Source organism: Xiphophorus hellerii, chromosome 11, assembly GCF_003331165.1.
Source record: "Xiphophorus hellerii strain 12219 chromosome 11, Xiphophorus_hellerii-4.1, whole genome shotgun sequence".
Classification (NCBI taxonomy): Eukaryota; Metazoa; Chordata; class Actinopteri; order Cyprinodontiformes; family Poeciliidae; genus Xiphophorus; species Xiphophorus hellerii.
Window position 1 is genome coordinate 29,346,618 of NC_045682.1, and position 24,235 is coordinate 29,370,852.

The following is a 24,235-nucleotide window of genomic DNA, read 5'->3' on the forward strand; positions in this document are numbered from 1 at the left end:
CCTGCCACATGGCTGGTGTTTCATGGATTGCTGGGTTTGGAGAACGTGGCTGGGCCCGACTGAAGCAGCAAGGCAGGCTGCTGCAGAAACCTGCAGCGCTGGAGCAAAACGTGGCCAGAAACCTGAAAACAGAGTGCAGGAGTTTATTTTGTTCTTAGTTTGAGGAAAACTTAGAGAAATACACTGCCTGGCCAAAAAAAAAGTCGCCACCAAAAAATGGTCATACTCTCTAATATTTTGTTGGACCGCCTTTAGCTTTGATTACAGCCCGCATTCGCTGTGGCATTGTTTCAATAAGCTTCTGCAGTGTCACAAGATTTATTTCCATCCAGTGTTGCATTAATCTTTCACCAAGATCTTGTATTGATGATGGGAGAGTCTGACCACTGCGCAAAGCCTTCTCCAGCACATCCCAAAGATTCTCAATGGGGTTAAGGTCTGGACTCTGTGGTGGCCAATCCATGTGTGAAAAAGATGTCTCATGCTCCCTGAACCACTCTTTCACAATGTGAGCCCCATGAATCCTGGCATTGTCATCTTGGAATATGCCCGTTCCATTTGGGAAGACAAAATCCATTGATGGAATAACCTGGTCATTCAGTATATTCAGGTAGTCAGCTGACCTCATTCTTTGGGCACACAATGTTGCTGAACCTAGACCTGACCAACTGCAGCAACCCCAGATCATAGCACTGCCCCCACAGGCTTGTACAGTAGGCACTAGGCATGATGGGTGCATCACTTCACCTGCCTCTCTTCTTACCCTGATGCGCCCATCACTCTGGAACAGGGTAAATCTGGACTCATCAGACCACATGACCCTCTTCCATTCCTCCAGAGTCCAATCTTTATGCTCCCTAGCAAACTGAAGCCTTTTTTTCTGGTTAGCCTTACTGATTAGAGGTTTTCTTACGGCTACACAGCTGTTCAATCCCAACCCCTTGAGTTCCCTTCGCATTGTGCGTGTGGAAATGCTTTTGCGTTCACAATTAAACATACTCCTGAGTTCTGCTGTTGTTTTTCTTCCATTTGATTTGACCAAACGTTTAAGTAATCGCCGATCACCATCATTCAGGATTTTTTTCCGACCACATTTCTTCCTGGAAGACGATGGTTCCCCACCATCCTTCCAGTTTTTAATGATGCGTTGGACAGTTCTTAACCCAATTCTAGTAGTTTCTGCAATCTCCTTAGATGTTTTCTCTGCTTGATGCATGCCAATGATTTGACCCTTCTTAAACAGACTAACGTCTTTTCCACGACCACAGGATGTGTCTTTTGCCATGGTTGTTTAAGAAATGAGGAGTTACTCATTGCATCAGCTGGGGTTAAATAACTTGTTGCCAGCTGAAAGATAATGGCCTATGCAGTACTTATCCAATAGGAGGCTTGTACCTATTTGCTTAGTTAAATGTAGGTGGTTACTTTTTTTTTGGCCAGGCAGTGTATTTCCAGCATCTTCAGTTCTTGGTTTTATCAGCCAGTTTTAGTTCTGATATTTTCAGTTGGAGCAGAGTACTGGTCTAGTCCTGTTGATTGAGAAAATCAGACACTTTGTGGAGATAATTTAGAAATATTTGTGCTTAAGCATTTCAGTAAATGTGACTTTTTGTTACTCTCCACATCAATCAGACTTTAACTTGACATCAAGTGTGGCAGCAGTAAAGTAAAAAATACTGCCCCCTGCAGGTCGGAGTTAGCATTACTTAAACTCAATGTTTTTGACCATTTTTGTGGAAAACTTGCATTAAACTTAGTTGTGGGGATCTGTTGATTTTGCATGAATTTCCACTATGGTGAAAAACTGGAGAGTTTGATGCTATTTGGTCTCTGGAGTCCTGAGGGCCACTTGAAAGGCCTTGGCGGGCCGGGTTTGGCCCCAGGCCTCGAGTTTGACACATGATTTAGAAGCAGAGCAGCTAGATTTCCTGAGAGGAGTGAGCTGAAACACTTGATTAAAACATTTTCTGTTATTCCTGTAAATGCAGAGTAAGCGGCATGAAATGTGTCAAAACGATGTAATTACAGTAACTGTTCTGTTCCAGAGTCGACTTCAACGTTCCCATGAAGGACAAACACATCACCAACAACCAGAGGTTAAACTCTTTCTATATTTCAACTCAAATATTAACCAAAGTGAACCATAATGAGACAACTGCCTGTTGATCTGAACTGTTCTCAGGATCAAGGCGGCAGTGCCAAGCATCCAGTACTGCCTGGACCACGGGGCAAAGTCCGTGGTTCTGATGAGCCATCTGGGCCGTCCTGACGGGAACGCCATGCCGGAGAAGTATTCGCTGGAGCCTGTCGCTTCTGAGCTCAAGACTCTGCTGGGAAAGTGAGAGCTTCACCGTAAAACCTTTATTTTCTTTTGTTGTTTAAATTGTAAATGAACACGTGTAGAAGCTAAGCCCCGCCCCCAAAAAACTCCACAAAAGTGGGCATGACCAAGAGACCGATGGGCGTGGCCAAGATGATGAAGCATTGATGCTAACTTGCCAATTTTGTTGCTGTATTTAGCAACTGTTAAGACTCCTAGTGACTTTTTTTTTTTAGTGACAAATTTAGCAACTTCTTTTCTTGTTTTCGGAAACTTTGGCAGCAACATGTGAAATTGCTGCCTTCTGTAAGTGTCCTGAGTGAGAACGAGTCGCTCCCATTAGCTGCGTTTTTCTGCTGATGTAAAGAAAACTTTGACGATATTCTGCTAATCTCATAAAAACAATTCTGCAATTGATGAGTTTCCATTAAAGAAATGCAATTAAAATCAGACGTGAATAAATGTAACCCGATAAGTCATAAAAAAACACGCAGCGCCATCATCCTCTTGTTGTCTTCTTCGTGGTTCCCACTAGAAAAAAATGTTTCCAGTTTTCAAAAATGAACTAATTTCAATGCAGTGCAGAAAAAACTCCTCATCCTGATGCAAGAACTATCAAAGAAATTTAGGGTTTTTTTAGTTTTGTTTTTTTAAAATTGCCATTTCCGTTGAGCAAACTTATCTTTGTGACTTCAGTTTAGTTTCCACTGACGGTGGGAAAATGAAATCCTGCAGTGATTTGATCTCAGTTTGCGAATTATTTTCATACCTTTCCTAGTTCTTCTAAACTTCTTGAAGCAGAATAAAGTTTATGATTCTCCTAAAAGTTAGAATAAATTAGATCTAATATTAAAGTTGTTGAACTTTGACCCCTTAAACAGGAGTAGGAAGAAACTCCAAATGGTCCAGTTCCTGTAGGACTGATGTTTGTTCTGACGTTTCTCAGATTGGTCCAAAGTCCCCTGCTGGGTTTCCCTGCAGGGGAGCTGATGGTTGTGTGTGGCGTTCCTCAGGGTCGTGACCTTCCTGTAGGACTGATGGTTGTGTGTGGCGTTCCTCAGGGTCGTGACCTTCCTGTAGGACTGATGGTTGTGTGTGGCGTTCCTCAGGGTCGTGACCTTCCTGTAGGACTGATGGTTGTGTGTGGCGTTCCTCAGGGACGTGACCTTCCTGAAGGACTGATGGTTGTGTGTGGCGTTCCTCAGGGACGTGACCTTCCTGAAGGACTGCGTGGGTCCGGAGGTGGAGGCGGCCTGCTCCAACCCGGCTGCCGGCTCCGTCATCCTGCTGGAGAATCTCCGCTTCCACGTTGCTGAGGAGGGCAAGGGCAAAGACCCGGCTGGGAACAAGGTCAGTGGAGCATTCTACTGGTTAAACTGGTTAAACAGGAGGCGCAATATGTTGAGTAATCATTGAACATATTTGGATATTAATTGATTTAACCAGCAGTAGGAAACAGAAACGGTCCAGGCTCTAGTGACGGGCAGATGAAGCCTCACTGGGTGTGTGGCACATTTCCCAAACTGTTGACTCTGCAGCAGGTTTTAAAATTACTTTTTAAAACCTGCTGGATTTAAAAAGTAATTACAGGCAAGTTCAATAAAGACTGGAAACTGTTGGGTCTATTTTAGTTCCTAACCTGCAAGGAATCAACCAAAAACACAAATTGCTTTTCTTCAGAAGAGGGAAGCAGAGCCAGACGCGGAGAACCGCCGTCAAACACTGTCTGTGATCAACTCCGCCGGCTCTTCGTCCCCAACTGCCTTTTATTATGATTACAAGGAAGGAAGTTGGGCTTTTTCACACAGTCACACAAAGAATGGATCAAAGACCTTTACTACAGGATGTTCTGGGACCTTCTGTGGACATGCCCTTACCAGGCACCAGGCTGACCGTTACCAATCAGTTTCACAGGAAGCTGTTAACACAGGAAGGTGTTAATGTTTCTAGCCTCCAGGCAAACATCCTAAAAACAGTTAATAATGTACCACAAGAGAAAGGAGTCAAGTAAACAACACACAAAATAATAATATGAAAACATAACCTCTCAAATAAACTCATAAGTAAATGAACTTAGATAATTTTTCTAACAGAAACTGACTGAACACGGTTCATTCACAGTTTTCTTTAGAAACATCAGCTGCTGTCACAGCTTTGGGTCCGTTTACAAACCATTTCCTTGTAATTACATGCAGTGATTTGCAAAAGCATGAAAATACAAATGAACACAATTAATCATGACAAACTGAACTGGCAGCAGATGGTTGAGTTGGAGGTCCAGTTCAGTCTCCTGCTTTTGGAAACACCAGGATTTATCCCCGAGTGTCAACCGGTGGGTCCCCGAGTGTCAACCGGTGGGTCCCCGAGTGTCAACCGGTGGGTCCCCGAGTGTCTACCGGTGGGTCCCGAGTGTTCCTCAGTCCCTGGCTTTGTTTTCAGTTTCACTGAGCGACGCTCTGAGTTTTATGCCTCGATTTATCCAAGTGCAGATCTACGTCTGCACTGAAAGTTGTCTCCTTCCTTCCCTAGTTTCCTTCCTTCTTTCTCTCTTCTTCATGGTCTTCATCATCCTCTTTGACCTTTGTGACCTCTGTGACTTTCAGACCAAGGCCACCCAGGAACAGACGGACTGCTTCAGGGCGTCTCTGTCCAAGCTGGGCGACGTTTACGTCAACGACGCGTTTGGGACGGCGCACAGAGCTCACAGGTGAGCCCAGGCTCAGCAGGAACATGGTTTGTGAAACGCCGTCTTTAAGCTGCGATGTCTTGGTCGTTTTCCAGAGTTTGGTTGTGGAAATGGAAACATTTTGTTGTTTATTGTTTGAGTTGCAAATCCAGGTGTAGTTGCAGGTGAGTGGGCGGAGCTTCCTGTCTCTCGTCACCTGATTACAGCTCATATAGTGGCCTTTCAGTATCGCACCTCAACGTATTTTATGGTGATTTCAGTTTTGGTTGGGTTACACAGCAGCTTCCATCCATGTGGAAAAATGTCAGATGCAGCAAAGCGACCGTCTTCCAGGCTTTCTGGTTTCTGTCGTCATGGTAACCAAGTCCCGGTTTTCGTTGCTGAAACAGGGAAACGTAGCGTACCACTGTGACGATCCTGAGAAACCCGACCAGACTAACACTGTGACCTGTCCCCTCAGCTCCATGGTGGGGGTGAACCTCCCCCACAAGGCGGCGGGTTTCCTCATGAAGAAGGAGCTGGATTACTTCGCCATGGCGCTGGAGAAACCTCAGAGGCCGTTCCTGGCCATCCTGGGAGGGTGAGAGGAAGTTCAGCCGTTTATTCTGTTTCTACTTCCTGTCAGTTTATGCTGCAGATTTAAATCCTTCCTCTGTCCGACGGTGGACGTTTTAAACACCGACATTACTATGAAAGTCTGACTGCAAACAGAAAACTTTAACTTTCATCAAACCTGATGGTTTTCACTGCAGACGCAGCGATCAGTTATCAATATCTGTATCGGTCCGATAGCCCATCCATAAGGCCGATCTATTCACTCTAATTCTATGCTCTGAATGAATATAATTGATGGTGGCATACCGCCACAATAAAAGCCCCTCACCCTCAGAATTAAGTTTATTATTGTTAAAAAAACAAAGTGTGTTATATAAAATATATGGCTTGTATTGGTTCACTTATATTCAGCATAATCGGTTCGAAATTCAGTTTAATACCATCAAGCATTTAATGTAACTTTATTTTGAAAATCCACCACTGTCGATGTGTTTCCCTTCATAACATCGGCTGGTTCCGGGCCTCACTGGTTCTGGACTAGAACTTTCAGTAAGGGCTCACTGGCTTCCCACTGGTTTTTTTCCGACTGGTCGTTTCCGACTGGTTGTTTCTGACAGGTTGTTGCCGACTGGATTTTCTGGCTGGTTGTTGCTGATTAGTTTTTACGACTGTTTTTTGCTGACTGTTTTTTTTCCCAACTGGTTGTTGCCGACTGTTTCCCTTGCAGAGCGAAGGTGAAGGATAAGATCCAGCTGATCAACAACATGCTGGATAAAGTGGACGAGATGATCATCGGCGGCGGCATGGCCTTCACTTTCCTCAAAGTTCTCAACAACATGGAGGTCAGCGTCGCTTCCAGAACCAGAATCAGTTCTCCAGAAAACCCGACTCCAGTCTGGAGTTTTGAGCAGCAACACGGAGAGTTCAGATTTTATGTTCTGAGCTTCAAACCAAAAACCTCATCAGGTTTTACCGTCGTCTAATGATTAATTTCCTCTAATTCAAAGCTGACTTTACACATTGAATCATTTTATAACATGTTTTCATAAAATAAAACATTTATAAAAACATCATATCATGTTTAGTGTTGGAGAAAATAAAGTTTATTTAAATATCAGCTGCAGTGAAGAAAGTTAGCAAATAAATTCTTATAAAGAAATCTGTTTAAATGCAGAGGCTTAAATAAATATTAATAAAGTTTAATGAAATGAGAATTTCAGGATAAACATTCAGATTTTATCAGCTGGAGCCACAAGTTTACATACACCTTGTCTGAAATTAAATCAGAACAAATTTGATTCTAAACGTTTAATGATCCTCGTTACTTCAGGAAAACGTCCCACGGCGTTGCCAGGTTGGGCGGGCGTTGCCAGGTTGGGCTTCTTTTGAGCCCGGCTTTGCTTTCTTCACATCTTTTGGGTTTATAAAAAATGTTGAGAGGAAAATTTATTAAAATGTTTGTTTGGCAAAAAGCATAAAAACCTGAATATTTTAGTAAAATGTCGTCTTTAAATTAATTTTTTCGTTTATTTTGAAATGTGTAGGATGTGACATCATCAGTAATTACCGCATTTTTCAGTCTAAAGTGTCACTAAGTATCTGCACTGTAAAACAGAAATCAGTGCAGCGTTGATTTAAAACGACTGCTCCACAAAAACACGAGTCTGGTTCTGATCCGAGAGCCCAGCTCTGGTTCTGGTCAGAATAAATCCAACGACAAAAGTATTTCAACTGAGGACTGCAAGTTATATCACGTTATGATCTACTAGGATTTTAATCCATTTACTGTATTTATTTGTATTTAATGTCTCAGATCTGGCAACCCGCCTGAAGCATGGAGTCTAACTGTCCTGACCAATAATCCTCCTAAAATATCTAATCTGGCAGAAAGCTGAACAAATGTACTGTTTTAGAGCAAATAAATCAGGATTTGACTAGGACAGATTGTGTTATTGTTGAGTCTGATGAAACCTCGGTGTGTTTTAGATAAACTGCAGGTCGTGACCTCAGTTCAAACTTTACTGACTCAGTCGAACAGAATCTGGTTCCTGGGCGCTCTGTGTAGATTAGAAACATCCAGATTAGCAGAAAGTTCAGCAACAAAAAGGAAACGTGAAGCAAGAGGAGGTTACAGGTTTGACAATGTTGCATCATGGGAAATGAGGGCGTGACGTTGGAGCTGATGATTTTCTGGTTGGGAAAGTTTTGATATTCAAAGTGTTTTGTAATAAAGTTTATAGAGTGTGATTAAAAGCCTAAATATGGAAAACATTGACAGTTGAAGCCTGATATTTAAAGATATTATTATTAAAGTTAAATCTGATTATTTTTAACTGCTGGTTAAAATCATCAAATGTATTTTTATTTGGTAAATGATAGAAAACTTGGCAGAAACATTTTAGGTTTTTCTTTTAATTGCTTAATTTTGTTTTGAACACAAATATTTATTATTCCTAAAGTCTTACCGACGTGTTAACTGAAAGGTCGGGTTCTGTTTCTTAAAGTAAATATCATTTGAACTGGGGGATTTTCTTTGTTACATTTTTTTTCTCAGTCAGATGAGTAGGTCGGGACGCCTCTGTTTGATGATGAAGCCAAATCTTTATTTTTACTCTAGAATCTTTATTTCTGGATCAGATCGGAACGTCTCTGTTCGACGAGGAAGGCGCTGGTATAGTCAAAGACCTGATGGCGAAAGCCGAGAAGAACGGCGTCAGAATCACGCTCCCCGTCGACTTCGTGACCGCCGACAAATTTGACGAGAACGCCGCCACCGGCTCCGCCACCGTCGCTGCCGGCATTCCCGCCGGCTGGATGGTAAGGAGAGGCCTCGGCCTTTGACCTTTGACCTTTGGCCTCGGGTGACCCCCGGCTCCTGCGGTCCGCAGGGTCTGGACTGCGGCCCGGAGAGTTCCCGGCTGTACGCGGAGGCGGTGGGCCGCGCCAAGCAGATCGTCTGGAACGGGCCGGTCGGCGTCTTCGAGTGGGAAAACTTCGCCAGGGGAACCAAGAGCCTGATGGACAAGGTCGTGGAGGTCACAAGGTCAGGCTGCGTCACCATCATCGGTAAGAACCGCCGGGTCGGATTCTGATGCCACAGAATATTTGGGAAAAAATTACTTTTTTAAAGTCGTAATTTTAAAATTCCTAAACAAGAATTAAAAAGTTAAGATGCTGAGCTGCAGAAAGGAAACGGCCGAGTTCCTCAGAACAATCAGATCCTTAAAACTGTCAGATTTTCTCATTAAAACAATTTTTCTAATGATTTTCCGACTTTATTCTAATATTCACTTTAAACAGCTAAAACGTCACATCGTTCAGTTTGACTTTAACTTTTGGTTTTTTTAGGTCAGGAAATGATTTTATGGTTAAAGCAGCGTTTTTATTTTAATCTTTATGTTCATCTTCACATGTTGAGATTCTCCTTGTTCTGCTTCGTTTTAAATTCAATAAATGAATAAAATTTTACTATTAAAGTGAATAAAATCTGTTTCTGACCAACAGCTGATTTCTGTTTGTGTTTCTGAGGATCTGATTTCTTGTCTGTAAACTTTAGCAGAATAAATAAATGTTTATGATAAATGTGTAATAAACGGACAAAGGCGTTTTCTCTGACGCTGTTCGCTTTCTGTCCAGGTGGGGGCGACACTGCTACCTGCTGCGCTAAGTGGGACACGGAGGACAAAGTTAGCCACGTTAGCACCGGCGGCGGCGCTAGCCTGGAGCTGCTGGAAGGTGAGCGCCACCAACAGGAAGCAGTTGGGATCATTTAGGAATTTCAAATTAAAATAGAATAGAATAGAATTCAACTTTATTGTCATTGCACTGTCACAAGTACAAGCAACGAGATGTAGTTTGCATCTATCCAGAAGTGCTCTACGAGATATAGATATTTATTTACAGATGTACAAGACTATGTATGTATGGACTATAAGGGGTTATAGCAAGAGATATAGATATTGTGTATAAATATAAATATGGGAGCTACATGCACAGATTATACAGATTATACAAGAATGTTAGGGAATGGATTATAGATAAATAATGGCAGATAAAATGTACAGGTTGTATGTGTGTGTGAAGAAAACAGTCCATGATGTGTGTGTGTGTGTGTGTGTGAGGATAGTCCATGTGTTATTGTTGTATGAGAGGATAGGGGAGTACAGTCCTTATAGTTTATGTTTTATGTCAGGAGGCGTTCAAAAGCGTGACAGCTGTGGGAAAGAAGCTGTTCCGGTGCCTGGTGGTTCTGGTCCGTAGGCTTCTGTAGCGCCTCCCAGAGGGCAGGAGGGAAAAGAGTGTGTGTGCTGGTTGAGTGGAGTCCTTTGTGATTTTCCCGGCCCTTTTCAAACACCGCTTCCTGTAGATGTCCTTGATGGCAGGGAGCGTTGCCCCGGCGATATACTGGGCAGTTTTCACCATCCTCTGCAGCGCCTGCCGGTCGGAGACAGAGCAGTTCCCGTACCAAGCTGTAATACAGTTGGTGAGGATGCTCTCAGTGGTGCAGTGGTAGAAGTTCGTGAGGATCTCTGAGGACAGGTGGTTCTTCCTCAGGGTCCTCATGAAGAAGAGGCGCTGATGCGCCTTCTTAATGAGTTTGGAGCAGCTGGTCGTCCAAGTCAGGTCCTCGGAGATGTGGACTCCCAGGAACTTAAAGGTGTCCACACGCTCCACCACTGTCCCCTTAATGTGGATGGGTGGATGTGGGTCAGCGTTCCTCCTGAAGTCCACGATAAGCTCCTTGGTCTTCTCGGTGTTCAGCTGCAGGTTGTTTTTGTCGCACCACTCAGCCAGACGGTCTACCTCCTCCCTGTAAGCGGCCTCGTCATTATCTCTGATGAGGCTTATCACCGTGGTGTCGTCTGCGAACTTGATGATGGCGTTAGAGCCATGGACAGGTCTGCAGTCGTAGGTGAAGAGGGAGTAGAGGAAGGGACTCATCACACAGCCTTGTGGCACTCCGGTGTTTATGATGATGGTGGATGAGAAGTGGTTGTCCAGCCGGACATGTTGAGGTCGACTGGTCAGGAAGTCGAGCAACCAGTTACACATGAGTGGACTGATGCCGAGGTCTGTGAGTTTGGTAATGAGTTGTGATGGGATGACAGTGTTGAATGCTGAACTAAAATCTAAGAACAGCAGTCTGGCGTAAGTGTTCTTACTGTCCAGGTGAGAAAGGACAGAGTGCAGCGCTATAGAGACTGCATCCTCTGTGCTCCTGTTCTGCCTGTATGCTAATTGGTGGGGGTCTAGTGTGGGGGGGAGACAGGATCTGAGGTGAGCTAGGACCAGCCGCTCCAAGCACTTGGTAATGATGGGGGTAAGGGCTACAGGGCAGTAGTCATTGAGTCTGGTTGGGTTGGGATTCTTGGGGATTGGGACGATGGAGGTAGACTTGAAGCAGGTCGGTACCACAGCGCGGGCCAGGGACAGGTTGAAGATGTCCGTCAGCACTCCTGCCAGCTCCCCAGAGCACGTTCTGAGGACACGTCCAGGTATGCCATCAGGACCCGCAGCCTTGTGGGATTTAATCCTGCTCAGAGCCGCTCCTACGTCAGTGGGGAGAAAAGTCAGTGGCTGTTGGCCTGGGGTGGTAGCAATACAAGCAAATAGGGATTATTATGGGTCAGTAAACACTTATTATTAGGCCCGAGCAGCAAAGCGCTGCGAAGGCCTATTGTATCTGTACTGTTTTATTATTATTCTTCCACCCATTTCGTGGGCCCATTTGGGGGCTTTATCATATTCAAAAACTCACCAAACTTGGCGGAAGCGACTAGGCGGTTTAAAAATTTTGAATTTTAAGGTCGCCGCAAAAATCGCAAAAAAAATTGCTCAACGGCGGCAACTAGCAATTTTCAAAAGACCCATTGCTATTCACTTACTTCATCGTAGAGACTTGAAATTCGGTACAGTTGTAGAGCTCACTAAGACGCTCAGAATTTACAAGTAATGTCATAGTGCAAGTATCGCAGGAAGTCGGCCATTTTGTATTGAAGGTCCATTTTGGACCTCGATTTTGACGTTTACAGCCTTCGTATTTGATCGAACTCCTCCTAGGGATTTCGATTGATCGGCTTCAAACTCGGTCAGTCTGATCATAAGGCATGTCTGATTTAAAGTTATCAAATTGGTGAGTTTTGGAGCATGTTGAAGGGGGGTTAGCAGGGGTCAAAGTTCACCTACACGCCATGAAACAAAAACCTCTTATATTTCCTATACAAAAACACATAGAGGGACCAAACTTTCAGTGATTGATCGACATCAGGTGTCCTAAAATACCCTGCAGTGAAATTTTTTTTTTATGTAGGCCACGCCCCCTGAGAGCAGGAAGTGTAATGTTTTACTGTGAACGGTCGCTATCTTAGCCCTTTGACCTAATCAACATGAAACTGTGTCCAGAGACAGAAGACATGTTGGTGTGTTGTGGATTCCAACCCCGACCGGCTGCGATGAAGCAGGTGGGCGTGGCGGCGTTGCGAACGCCATCGAATTTCGTTTGGCTCTGAATTCCACAGTTTCGGGGTGAGCTGCTCCAAACTCACTAGGATGGATCCTTATCCATCCCCGAACAGGAATCCATAGCGATATTTGGTGGGCGTGGCCTAATTTTTCTATAGCGACCCCTAGAGTATTTTAAATGAACAGCCCCAAGCCATGCTTAAACCTAGAATTACGAAACTTGGTACACATGTGTATCTTGTCGGGACGTACAAAAAAGTCTCTTAGAGCCATGCTCTAAACCCAACAGGAAGTCGGCCATTTTAGATTGAAGTTCATTTGACCTCGATTTTGACGTTTACAGCCTTTGCATTTGATCGAACTCCTCCTAGGGTTTTCGATTGATCGACTTCAAACTCGGTCAGTCTGATCATAAGGCATGTTTGATTTAAAGTTATCAAATTGGTGACTGTATGAGCTTGCTGAAGGGGGGTTACCAGGGGTCAAAGTTCACCTACTCGCCATGAAAAACGAAACTCTTATATTTCCTATATAAAAACACATAGAGGGACCAAACTTTCTGTTATTGATCATCAATAGGTGTCCTAAAATACCCTGTGGTGAAATTATGACATCGCTTAGGCCACGCCCCCTGAGAACAGGAAGTGTCATGTTTTACTGTGAACGGTCGCTATCTTAGCCCTTTGACATAATCAACATGAAACTGTGTCCAGAGACAGAAGACATGTTGGTGTGTTGTGGATCCAAGCCTTGACCGGCTGCGATGAAGCAGGTGGGCGTGGCGGCGTGGCGAAGTGACCTGTAACGCCGATGCCATACGTTTGCTTCTAGATTCCACATGTTTCGACCGAGCTGCACCAAACTTGGCCTGACACATCGTGGTGTGATGCCTGACAATGCTATGTCATCATATTATGACGTCATCTAAGCCCCGCCCCCTCAGAATGAATTAGAGAGATCTTCTGTGTAATTACATAATAAACAGTCCATGTTCGTTGTTTGTAGGGCAATGCTGCCCTCTGCTGCCCACTGAAATAGTTTCATTATTTCAGTAATTCGACACCAGAGGGCAGCATTGCCCTACGGAATGACAGTTCAATGTTGAATTAAAGAGGAAAAAATTAAATAATTTGTAATTCTAACACAAAAACTGACAGAGACACCAAACCTTCATTTATTGATCATTATCTTGTGTCCAATAATATCCAATGGTTAAATGATGACATCACGTAGGCCACGCCCCCTGACAACAGGAAGTCTTGTATTTTACTGTGAACGGTCGATAGCTTCTGCACCAAACTTTGCACGAGTGACCCTGGTGGGATCCCTGACGACCCTGTGTCATCATATTATGACGTCATCTAAGCCCCGCCCCCTCAGAACAGGAAGTGTCTTTTTTTTCCTTGGAAAGCTCCGTTTATGGCTCTCTTGACCTAATCAAGGTAATTCGGATGATGAGCTCTGTCAATGCTCGCTTCTGGCTGAACCGTGTGGGCGTGGCCAAATGGCGAATATCAGTCCCTCGCCATATTCATACGTTTGGCTCTAATTCACACATAGATCATCCGATTGGCGCCAAACTGGATATGTATGACCTTTGTTCACCTCTAAAGAGCCCGACGGGTTTGAAATGTAATTTGGCTCCACTGCGCCCCCTAAGTTAATACATCGGCTGTGTCTCCTCGACGCATCGACCGATCTGCACCAGATTTTTTGACAGTCGTCGGGGAGCGCTGCCGAACGCATTCACGCGTGTCGCCCGGTGGACGGGCGTGGAAAATGCGCGACAGCTTCTGCGGTGGCTAGCGGGCGGCGGTGCTGGAAACTGCGGCGGAGCTTCTGCGGTGGGGAGTTGGCTGCGGCTCTGGAAATTGTGCGAGAGCTTCTGCGGTGGCTGGAACCCCCGCGGTGGCCAATAGGCCGGAGCGGCGCTTGCTGCGAGGGCCGCCCGAGGCTGCTTGCAGCTTTAATTATTATTATTATTATTATAGTGGTGAATAAATGTCTCCATATAAACCAACAGCGCCACCAGCTGGTCAGTCGGCGCCAACAGGAAGAAAAACAGCAAATGGAAAATAAATATTAAATAAACTAAAACAACAAGCTGATTATTTTGGTCAAACGTTAAAATAAACTAACAAACATTCATTTAAATTATTCAGAAAGTTTAACTATAAATTTTAAAAATGACGTAAAATAAAGCGTAGAATTAGACTGAATAGATCTGACCTTATGGATCGGGAACTGATACCCAATCTAGAATTTGCTTCTGTATCAGGACCGATACGGATATTGATATCGGATCGGTTTATGTCTAATATAAACTCTATAATGCTGATCTGTTCTCAGGTAAAGTCCTGCCTGGTGTGGACGCGCTCAGCAGCGCCTAGACGCCTCACTGGAGAGAGAGGAAATGTGTGTGTGTACGTGAGTGTGAGAGGTGGAGATCTCCTGAAGCATCATCATGACCCCCGACCCCAACCTGCCGTCTGTCCCGCAGAGCGCCGACCTTTAACCCCAATTACTTTCTAAGTGCAGATGTTCTCGGCTGCGAAGCAGCAGTAAGGTTTCTCCTTCCTGAGGATCAGAGTTTACGGTTTCTGTAGAGCTTCTCTGTTAACGTGGCGATCATAGATGTGGCCAGCATAGATGTTACTTCCTGTCTGATCTGTTCTAATAAAACCATCTATGTTTAAAAAATAAATCAGCGATCAAGTCCTCATTCTGCGTCGGGGCCGTGCTAAGAAAATACAAGTCAGTCAAAATATTAGAGAATAAAGTCACATTACAACTTCTCAGAATATTTTGACTTTATTCTCGTAATTGTATTTCCTTGTATGGCAGCATTATTCCTCCGTAATAGTCTGTTGAAAAACTGAGTTTTGTCATCGCATTGTTTCCATTAAATAGTTAAAATCAGGAGAATGAGTTTGTTCAGGCGATAAATCATTAAAAACACGGAGCGCCAACATCATTGCACCACTTCCTGTTTTCTTCTTCATGGTTTCCAGCAGTAGTAACTTCCTGTTGTTGCTCATGTGGCTCGTGATGAAGAAATTCTTTCTACTGCAGTTTAGCATTATATACCAATTTTAATACAGCTGGAAAAAAAACACTTCATCGTAGTATAAAAACATTTTATCTTTTTTTTTTGCCCCAAAGTTTCCATCAAGCAAATTTATTTTAATAATTAAAATTTGTGCATTTATCTGGTCAATGGAAATGCAGCTAGTGATGACTTTAACTCGATGAGAACAAATCTTTTCTCATTAACCCGGACTAAAGCATAATTATAAAAGACGGTTTTAATTCTGTAATTCAAAATTGTCTAAACTTGCAAAAACGTTGTTGATGTTTAGTTTATTCATGCAGAACCTTTCAAAAGCATGAATTTATTTTGATCCGTGTATTTCATTTAAACGCAGAACGATTCATTTCTGTTGTTTGGGTAAAACTTAAAAACCTTTTTTTTTAACACCGACGTGTAAATTGGGATTAGATGGAAATTAGCAGCTCATCTATAATCTGATGTATTTTTATGAAAATGCAACATAATGTGACATTTTCTCTCAAATCAAACAGAATAAATTGAGTAACAAACACAAAGTTGAAACAAATGAATAGATTTATTTGTTCACCGCTAGGGGGCAGCACCTGCTGGTGTATCTACAAACAGAACATTGTAAATGAACCGGACGTTGCGTAATGAACAGCTGCTGTTTGCTCGTGATGCGTTCAGGTGCACTCCCCGTTTTCGTTCACATAGTCCGGCTCATCTGTCGAAGAAAACAAGCCGAGGAATTATCTTCAAACCAAAATGATTTCATAAAACATGCAATATATTTAAACTCTAGAATTAATAGTTTAATTTCTGTTTTCTGAAAAGCAACACATTTTTTGGATAAGTCTTTAACTTTGGAAGATGTAAATAATAAAACATTAAAATAAAGCTGCTTAATTTGGTCTCAACTGTTATTAAAATCCAAATATTGAAATGAGATTTTCTTCTGTTTTATTTGCTTTTTTTCACCTTGTTGTTGCAGGTAAACATGGTGGTATTTTATTAATAATTGTTGCTCTTTTATTTTTGACCATTTCAAATCTCTGGCTTTATTGTTGTAGTTATTTTACGTTTAAATCGGCAGCATGTTGATCTGTAGCTGTTATATTTCTCAGCTCAGTGTCTTTGGTGTAAATTTGCTTTAATAAGTTGCCGATGATTAATTTAAAGACGATAACTCACCATCGGCTTGCTGCTCCAGGAACTCTGTGTTTTCATAATCGTCATCTGTTTGGAGGAAAAGCGGCGTGAATGAATGAAACAGATTTCAGCCTTAAACTTCAGACTCTGTTTTACCTTCTGCGATCGACAGCGACGGGAAAACGTTCCCGTAAACGCCCGGATTCAGCTCGCCGTCTGGAAACACATTCATGTCGAAAAAGTTCAGCAGCTCATTCAGCTGGAGTCAGTTACCATGGAAACACAAAACATTTTGTTTCTGATTTCTCAGTCAGATTAAATCAGGATTAAAATGTTAAATAATAAAAATAACTTCTCTTATCGGGCACTATCTGCTTCCTGTATATTTATTATGCAGTTGGTGCTGATCTGGAAAACCTGATCAAATCACGAGGAAACAAAATGTAGTGTTTCAATAACTACTCACCAGGTAAGCCGCTCTTCTCATTTACGTATAAAGACTCTCCGATTGGCGCTCTGTGAATCAGAAAATTTATATATAAAATACCTAAATTTAAATGATGGTTTTCATCTCTGGAAAGCAGATGTTGCTTTTTTTAAGTGCATTTATGACATGTGGGGAATTTGTGCTGTATAAACAAACTGAATTAATTGTTTTAATCTCAGTTAAACTCATCGTTCTGCTCGTCGGGTGTTCAGATCTCAGGAGTCCCTCAGGGCTCCGTCCTTTAAATATTTCCATAAATTTAACATCCACCTCTGCGGTAAACCAACTCGTCACTACAACAGAGTCAGGCTAAAGTTTTCTGTTCATTTTGAGGATAAATTGATAATATTAGGAGTGAAAAGGTTGTAATCATATAATAAAACCAGTCAATATGAAACTCTTCTGATTCTGTTCCAACTTTTATTAGCTTTTATTTACGTCTCTGGGTCAACATGCATTAATAGATGTAATTTTTCTCACTAGAACAGCTACATGCATCATGTTTATTCTTTAAATTAACAATTGATTAATGAAAACATTTAATGCTTGTTCTTCGTCTTCCAGTCTGATTACATGATTTCAGCTTGAAGTCAGCAGATTCTGCTTTTCTTTGATCTTTGATTCAAAACTATTGAAATCAGTGATTAATGATTGAAATGATTGATTCTCACACGTAGTCAGGTTCCAGGCTGGAGCCGCTGGTTTGCACTGCAGGAAGAAAAGTTTTTATATTTCAGATGTTTGCAGGAAGACAAATTAAAATGCTCAAACTGTGACTTACAGTCTGTAACATTTTCATAGTCCTGCTCTTCCGTTTGATCTGCAGAACAATAATGAATTAATTAGGACTATATTTCCATAAAATCCCGTTGGCAGGGGTAGGGGTAGGGTTAGGGTTGGGGTCAGGGTCAGGGTCAGGGTTAGGGTCAGGGTTAGGGTTGGGCGCAGCGGCTTACCGTCTGGCAGCGCAGAGTCCCCAGCAGTTTCTCTGGAAAACAATCGCAGTTTGTTAGCGGAGCTGCATCTCATTATTCAGTCAGGAAAATTTGTTCCTAATGAGCTTCAATAAAAAAGTTCCAACTCATCCAATTTGTCAATTTATCCGATTATTTTTAGGCCGCAGGTCGCAAAATAAAAACACTAAAGTCTGAACGGGCTCATGACACCAGCAAGGACAAACGGTGGAAAACTAAGTAGGCTACAGCCCATGATTCAACCGGGTGAGCTGCTTTTTCTTTCAGGGTCAGCATGTCAATAAGGTTTAGGTCTGGACTTTGACTAGACCATGTCAGCACTGACTCTTTTTTCCCCAGAGAGATTTGCTGTTTCCTGTTAACGGTTTGGGTCAAACATCGGCTTGAAACGTGACACGGCGCAGATGATCAAACTGATATTTAGACCTGAACGCCTCTCTGGCGCGGAGGGATACCTGCGTAGTAGAACCCGCACTGGCTGCTCTGGCGCAGGAAACACGGCGGCCATCTTGGAGCGGTCGTCTCTCCAACTAGGCTAAACCAAAACAGCAGCAGAAGAATAATATTTTCTGCCGGATATTTTTGTTCATATCGACGATCTATTGTCGTGAGATCTCGGGGGATAACGTTTCACAAGTAAGATGGACATATTAGTGTTTATATTTTGTGAATAGAATATTACTAAACTTTATTTATGTCCACCGGCAAAAAGCCAGCTAATATTAGCTACAGTGCTAACGGTGTAACACCGGGCTCAGCTATGAAGGCTAACTGAGATTTAGGAAATCTTACAAAGTTTTAATTATTCCCTGACATTGATTTAGATCATGCGGCACAAAGTGGCAAAGACTGTTATTAATGTGTAATTCTGTGACTGTCTAAAGTAAAATAGTTCCTGTTTTAGTTTTAAGGTTTCATAAAGACACGAGACGGATTCACTGCTGCTGAATCTCTGAAGCTGCAACTGCTCGGCTGGAAAACATGAAAAAAACTTATATAGATATTATGTATATATGCATGTGCATGTAAATATGTGTAGTTTAATGCATTTTATTCGGTATTAATCATTTAATCATCTCTGTTTCTCTATGATTGTATTATTTTGTTCGTTTTATATAAATATGTATTATTACTAAATCATATATTTAAAAATTACGACCATCATCTATTCTCTTCCGAATCTATTCTGTTTTCCTCATTAAGAATGGTGAAATATGCTGAACCATGCATCAGTCAATTCAAAAATACTTAAAAAATAACTTTCTTGTAAATGTAGTTATGATATCTGTTTTAATAAGGTTTACAGCAAAAAAAATCGTGAAAATTTGTTTAGTATTTAGCGAGTTATGATCGGTTAAATGCGCTGATACTTCAGTTCGCCTGTCAAACTTATAACGCTGAGTGGAGCGGTTGACCTCTCCAAGATGGCCGTCCTAAATCTCGTCAGCGACAATAGGCAGGAGCGGCCAAGAGGCGGTTTATGGAGTACCGTTGGAATTGGACTTTCCGGGAGCTTCGCATCAATATTATTGGATACAGAAGCTCAGAGAGGACAAACTTCAAGGACTGTTGAAAAACAGAAACTCAAAGTGAAAGCAGCGTCAGTTCAAAGGTAGGTTTAATTCATTTTTTCTGGAAATGGACAGTGTGGTAGCTAACACTGTTAGCACCGAGGCAGTCAGTGATTGCCTGTATTGAGTGATATTGGAAGATATTTATTCCTCAATGATTTGCAGTTCATTTTACAAATTAAATATAAAATTTGAAAAGTACGTGAATCGATTAGCTCTCCTGTTGTTGCCATGGTAACACGGTCACCATATCATCTCAGTGACATTTAAAACTTCATCTTGAGTTTATTTCCAGTTGGAAAACAACTGTTGGTGGGCAATAAATGAAGCATATTAATAAGTTAAATCAGCTGTCTCCTCTGATGTGGAAAAATGACAATAAGGTCCCGCCTGCTGGTTGTATTGCTATATGTTTATTCTAAGTTCTGTATATTCCCACCAAGTTAAAACTATTTGGGTTACAAGTACAAGAAAGGGGCGGGGCGTCTAGTTAAATCTAACCTGAACAGGTTTGTTGCTGCCTGTGTAGCGGAATTAGCTTCCCTTAGTCCAGAGCTTCTCAATTCCAGCCCCCGGGGCCCCAGGCCCCCTGCTCTGCACGTTTTAGATGTGCCTCTGCTCCAGAACAGCTGATTGAAATGATTACATGACCATCAAATGCTGCAGAAGCATGTTAATCACCACAGATTCAATCCAGGTGTGTGGCTGAAGGGAAACACCTGAAACCTGCAGGGCAGGAGGGCCTGAGGGCCTGAGGGCCCGAACTGAGAAACACTGAGTTAGTCCCTGCTGAGTTCTGCCAGGCCACATTTCCTGCTTCCTACTACAAAGAAAATCTGATGATTTCTTGTGTTTTATTTGGTCAGAGTGCAGCAGGAGGCGGGGCTTGTATGGGGTTACATTCCTGGAAAAAACATGGCTGTGTATATTTTTGTGTTTCAAGCTAATAACGTTAGGGATCATAATAAATCCCAGATTAATCAGAGTGATTAATCCGATTAAATGTTTTAGTTGACTGACAGCACTGATTTTACCCTCCATTGGTTAACTCAGCGCACTGCAAAAACACAAAATCTCACCAAGATTTGGTCTAATCTCTACTGCAAATATGTTAATTCACTTTAAATAAGACAAAACTTATTTACAAATAACTTTTCAGCAAGAAATAAGAGCTTGTTTTGAGTCAATAATTCCTTAATATTGAATTAAAAGTTCTGGTTTTGCTGTCAGATTATTTCATTATATGAAAAAATGTGAGATAATCTGCCAGTGGAACTGGAACCTTTTAAATCAACTTTAAGAACATATTTCTTGTTGAAAAGTTATTAGAAAATTAGTTTTGTTTTTAAGTGTACTAAGATATTTACACTAGACACTAAACAAAAATAGTTGGTAGGATTTTGTTTTTGCAGTGTAACTTTGTGCCCCGTCCTTTCGGTCATATATACATTTTTGGTGTTTTTGTGTTTATTGGACATGAATAAAAATCTCAATCTGTAATTTTTTATAGTTGATTAAAATTTCTGAAGGTTTCAAAAGAAAAATGTTGAAAGGAAAGAAACATCCATCCGTTTTCTAACACCTTGTCAGGAGGAGCTGCTGCCTCTCCAGCCACCGTTTCAGGCGAGAGGCGGGGTCACCTGGACAGGTGTCGCAGGGCAACACAGAGACAGACAGGACACACACACACACACACACCTAGGGAGAATTTAGAGAAACCAATTAACCTGACAGTCATGTTTCTGGACTGTTGGAGGAAACCGGAGAACCGGAGAGAACCCAACATGCAGACAGAAAGGCTCTGGGCCGGGAATCGAACCCAGGACCTTCTTGCTGCAAGGCAACAGCTCTACCAACTGCGCCACTGTGCAGCCCAAAAGAAACGTCTGTCTGTATTTTTGCTTTAAATGTACAACATGCACACTGTAAAAAGTGAAATCATGTCTCGTTGTACGTACATTGAAGACATCTGATTGGCTCTGGTGACTGAAAAACAGGAGAAGAGAAAACATGAAGATCAGAAACCTGGAAAATAAAACTAGAAACACCAACTTTTAACACGGAGAGAAAAAAGATTCAGAAAAATACAGAAATAAACATTCAATCAGTCCATCAGTTTATTGGTCGATCGGTTTATTGATCGATCGGTTTATCAGTCGATCAGTTTCAGTCTCGTTCTGTTTTATTGCTGTGGCTCCACATTTTATTGCCTCGGTTCCACAGGAAGCATCGTTTCCTCAGTCAGTCGAGTTTAAGCCAAAGTTCAACACGTCAGATTTAACCCTCTATGGCATGGCGTTGCCCTCAGGCAACAAACCACATATCTGTACCTCACATTGCTCCTTTATTTTATTTTTTGGGGGGCATGATTTTTGACATATTTTTGTCCAAAAAAAAGTTTTTTCATGAATATAGTTTTTGTTTGATTTGTATTTCATTTCTCATAATCAGTGTAGAAAATCTTGGTGTTCTAGACCAATGTTACCCTGAGGCAACAAACCCAAATCTGGTTCCAGGAGGTGTCAGAGTCCGATTTTATGATTGACATGTAATTAGGGACCACCAAGCTCCCAAAGAATGCAGGAAAATATTTTTTCCCCCCAAAAATAAAAAGTCATGCCATAGAGGGTTAAATCAGTTTCATTACAGCATCAAACACTAAAAAATGTTTGTTGTTTTTAGTTTTTACCTGTTTTTGATCTCACCACGGCGAATTTACTTCCCCCACGCTGGCTGCCAACAAAGAATTATGATGTCAGAAACAAATCTAATAAATGTTCTGACTGATTTTTCTGTTTCTACTTAAAAAAAAAGTTTAAATGTTTCAGATCAAACAAATGTCTGATGGCAGAAATCTCTTTATTTGGCTCACCATCGCATCACGATGTGTGAGATTCCTATCAGTTAATATTGATAATTATTGATAAATTTTTTGTTTAAAATATCTGAAATAAAACCAAAGCGTGTCACGGCCTTTCCTCTTATACTTCAAACTGCCACCAATGAAAATAACTTTTATTGTTTCAGTAATAAACAATAACTTCGGTGGCCAAAGTGAACCGACTGGAAGAACGTCCCGACGCCTCTGCTGAAAAACATGGCGGTGGCAGAATGATGATCAGGGAACTGGAAGGAAACATGTAATCTCTACCAGAAAATTCTGAAGGCTCACGTCCAGACATCACCGCACAAGCACCGCTCAAACCTACGCCAACATGGCCGAACGAGAGCCAACATGGCCGAAGTGCAGCCAACATGGCCGAACGAGAGCCAACATGGCCGAAGTGCAGCCAACATGGCCGAAGTGCAGCCAACATGGCCGAACGAGAGCCAACATGGCCGAAGTGCAGCCAACATGGCCGAAGTGCAGCCAACATGGCCGAACGAGAACCAACATGGCCGAAGTGAAACCAACATGGCCGAAGTGAAACCAACATGGCCGAAGTGAAGCCAACATGGCCGAACGAGAACCAACATGGCCGAAGTGAAACCAACATGGCCGAAGTGAAACCAACATGGCCGAACGAGAACCAACATGGCCGAAGTGAAACCAACATGGCCGAAGTGAAACCAACATGGCCGAAGTGAAACCAACATGGCCGAAGTGAAACCATTTTGTGAGCAGAGAGTCTCTTGATGTTTTGCTCATTTCAGATTCTTTAAACATTAGTGAAGTTTTTATTTTTCATATTTCATGTTTCTCTGTTGTTTCTCTTCGGGTCAGATCGGATCGAGTAGCTTTTTATTTTAAATCGTTTTTCTTCCGCTCTTCTCTGCGTGACATTAAAATGTTTTTGTTGATCTGAAACATTTAAATATAAAACATAGAAGCAGAAGTAAAAGTATTTAAAGGAGAAATACTAAAAATACTTTTTCACAGCATTGAACCAAAACTATTTTAATCGTGTTTTTCTTTCTTGATACTCACAAGATCTGGGGATCATAAATCTGAGACTCTGCATGAATTATGGCTGCAAAAATGGAAAAACATTATAAGGTATTGAAAAACTGATAGAAACGACTGGAGACGGATGAAGAATTGATGGATGGATGATGGATGGATGATGGATGGATGGTGAGTGGATGATGGATGGATGATGGATGGATGGTGAGTGGATGATGGATGGATGATGGATGGATGGTGAATGGATGATGGATGGATGATGAATGGATGATGGATGGTGAGTGGATGATGGATGGATGGTGAATGGATGATGGATGGTGAGTGGATGATGGATGGATGGTGAATGGATGATGGATGGTGAGTGGATGATGGATGGATGGTGAATGGATGATGGATGGTGAGTGGATGATGGATGGATGGTGAATGGATGATGGATGGATGGTGAATGGATGATGGATGGATGGTGAATGAATGATGAATGGATGGTGAATGGATGATGGATGGATGGTGAATGGATGATGGATGGATGGTGAATGGATGATGGATGGATGGTGAATGGATGATGGATGGATGATGGATGGTGAGTGGATGATGGATGGATGGTGAATGAATGATGAATGGATGATGGATGGATGATGGATGGATGATGGATGGATGATGAGTGGATGATGGATGGATGATGGATGGATGATGGATGGATGGTGAATGGATGGTGAATGGATGATGGATGGATGGTGAATGGATGATGAATGGATGATGGATGGTGAGTGGATGATGGATGGATGGTGAATGGATGATGGATGGTGAGTGGATGATGGATGGATGGTGAATGGATGATGGATGGATGGTGAATGGATGATGGATGGATGGTGAATGAATGATGAATGGATGGTGAATGGATGATGGATGGATGGTGAATGGATGATGGATGGATGGTGAATGGATGATGGATGGTGAGTGGATGATGGATGGATGGTGAATGAATGATGAATGGATGATGGATGGATGATGGATGGATGATGGATGGATGATGAGTGGATGATGGATGGATGATGGATGGATGATGGATGGATGG

The 24,235-nt window shown here is 42.2% G+C and overlaps 1 protein-coding gene across 2 annotated transcripts in view; it reads left to right on the forward strand.

Moving 5' to 3' along the window:
• The window catches only part of pgk1 (phosphoglycerate kinase 1), a 29,446-nt gene that overhangs the window by 1,060 nt on the left and 4,151 nt on the right, over positions 1-24,235 (forward strand). Inside the window, exons 2-11 of one of the 2 annotated variants that reach the window (XM_032576334.1) lie at positions 2,046-2,096; positions 2,183-2,338; positions 3,526-3,670; positions 4,924-5,027; positions 5,467-5,586; positions 6,289-6,403; positions 8,199-8,378; positions 8,450-8,627; positions 9,198-9,296; positions 14,373-14,445. In XM_032576334.1, coding sequence (XP_032432225.1) covers positions 2,046-2,096; positions 2,183-2,338; positions 3,526-3,670; positions 4,924-5,027; positions 5,467-5,586; positions 6,289-6,403; positions 8,199-8,378; positions 8,450-8,627; positions 9,198-9,296; positions 14,373-14,413 — 1,189 coding nt within the window. In that variant the 3' untranslated portion in view covers positions 14,414-14,445. Of the gene's footprint in view, positions 1-2,045; positions 2,097-2,182; positions 2,339-3,525; positions 3,671-4,923; positions 5,028-5,466; positions 5,587-6,288; positions 6,404-8,198; positions 8,379-8,449; positions 8,628-9,197; positions 9,297-14,372; positions 14,728-24,235 lie in introns of those variants that run through there. The other variant, XM_032576333.1, reaches the window with a different exon arrangement.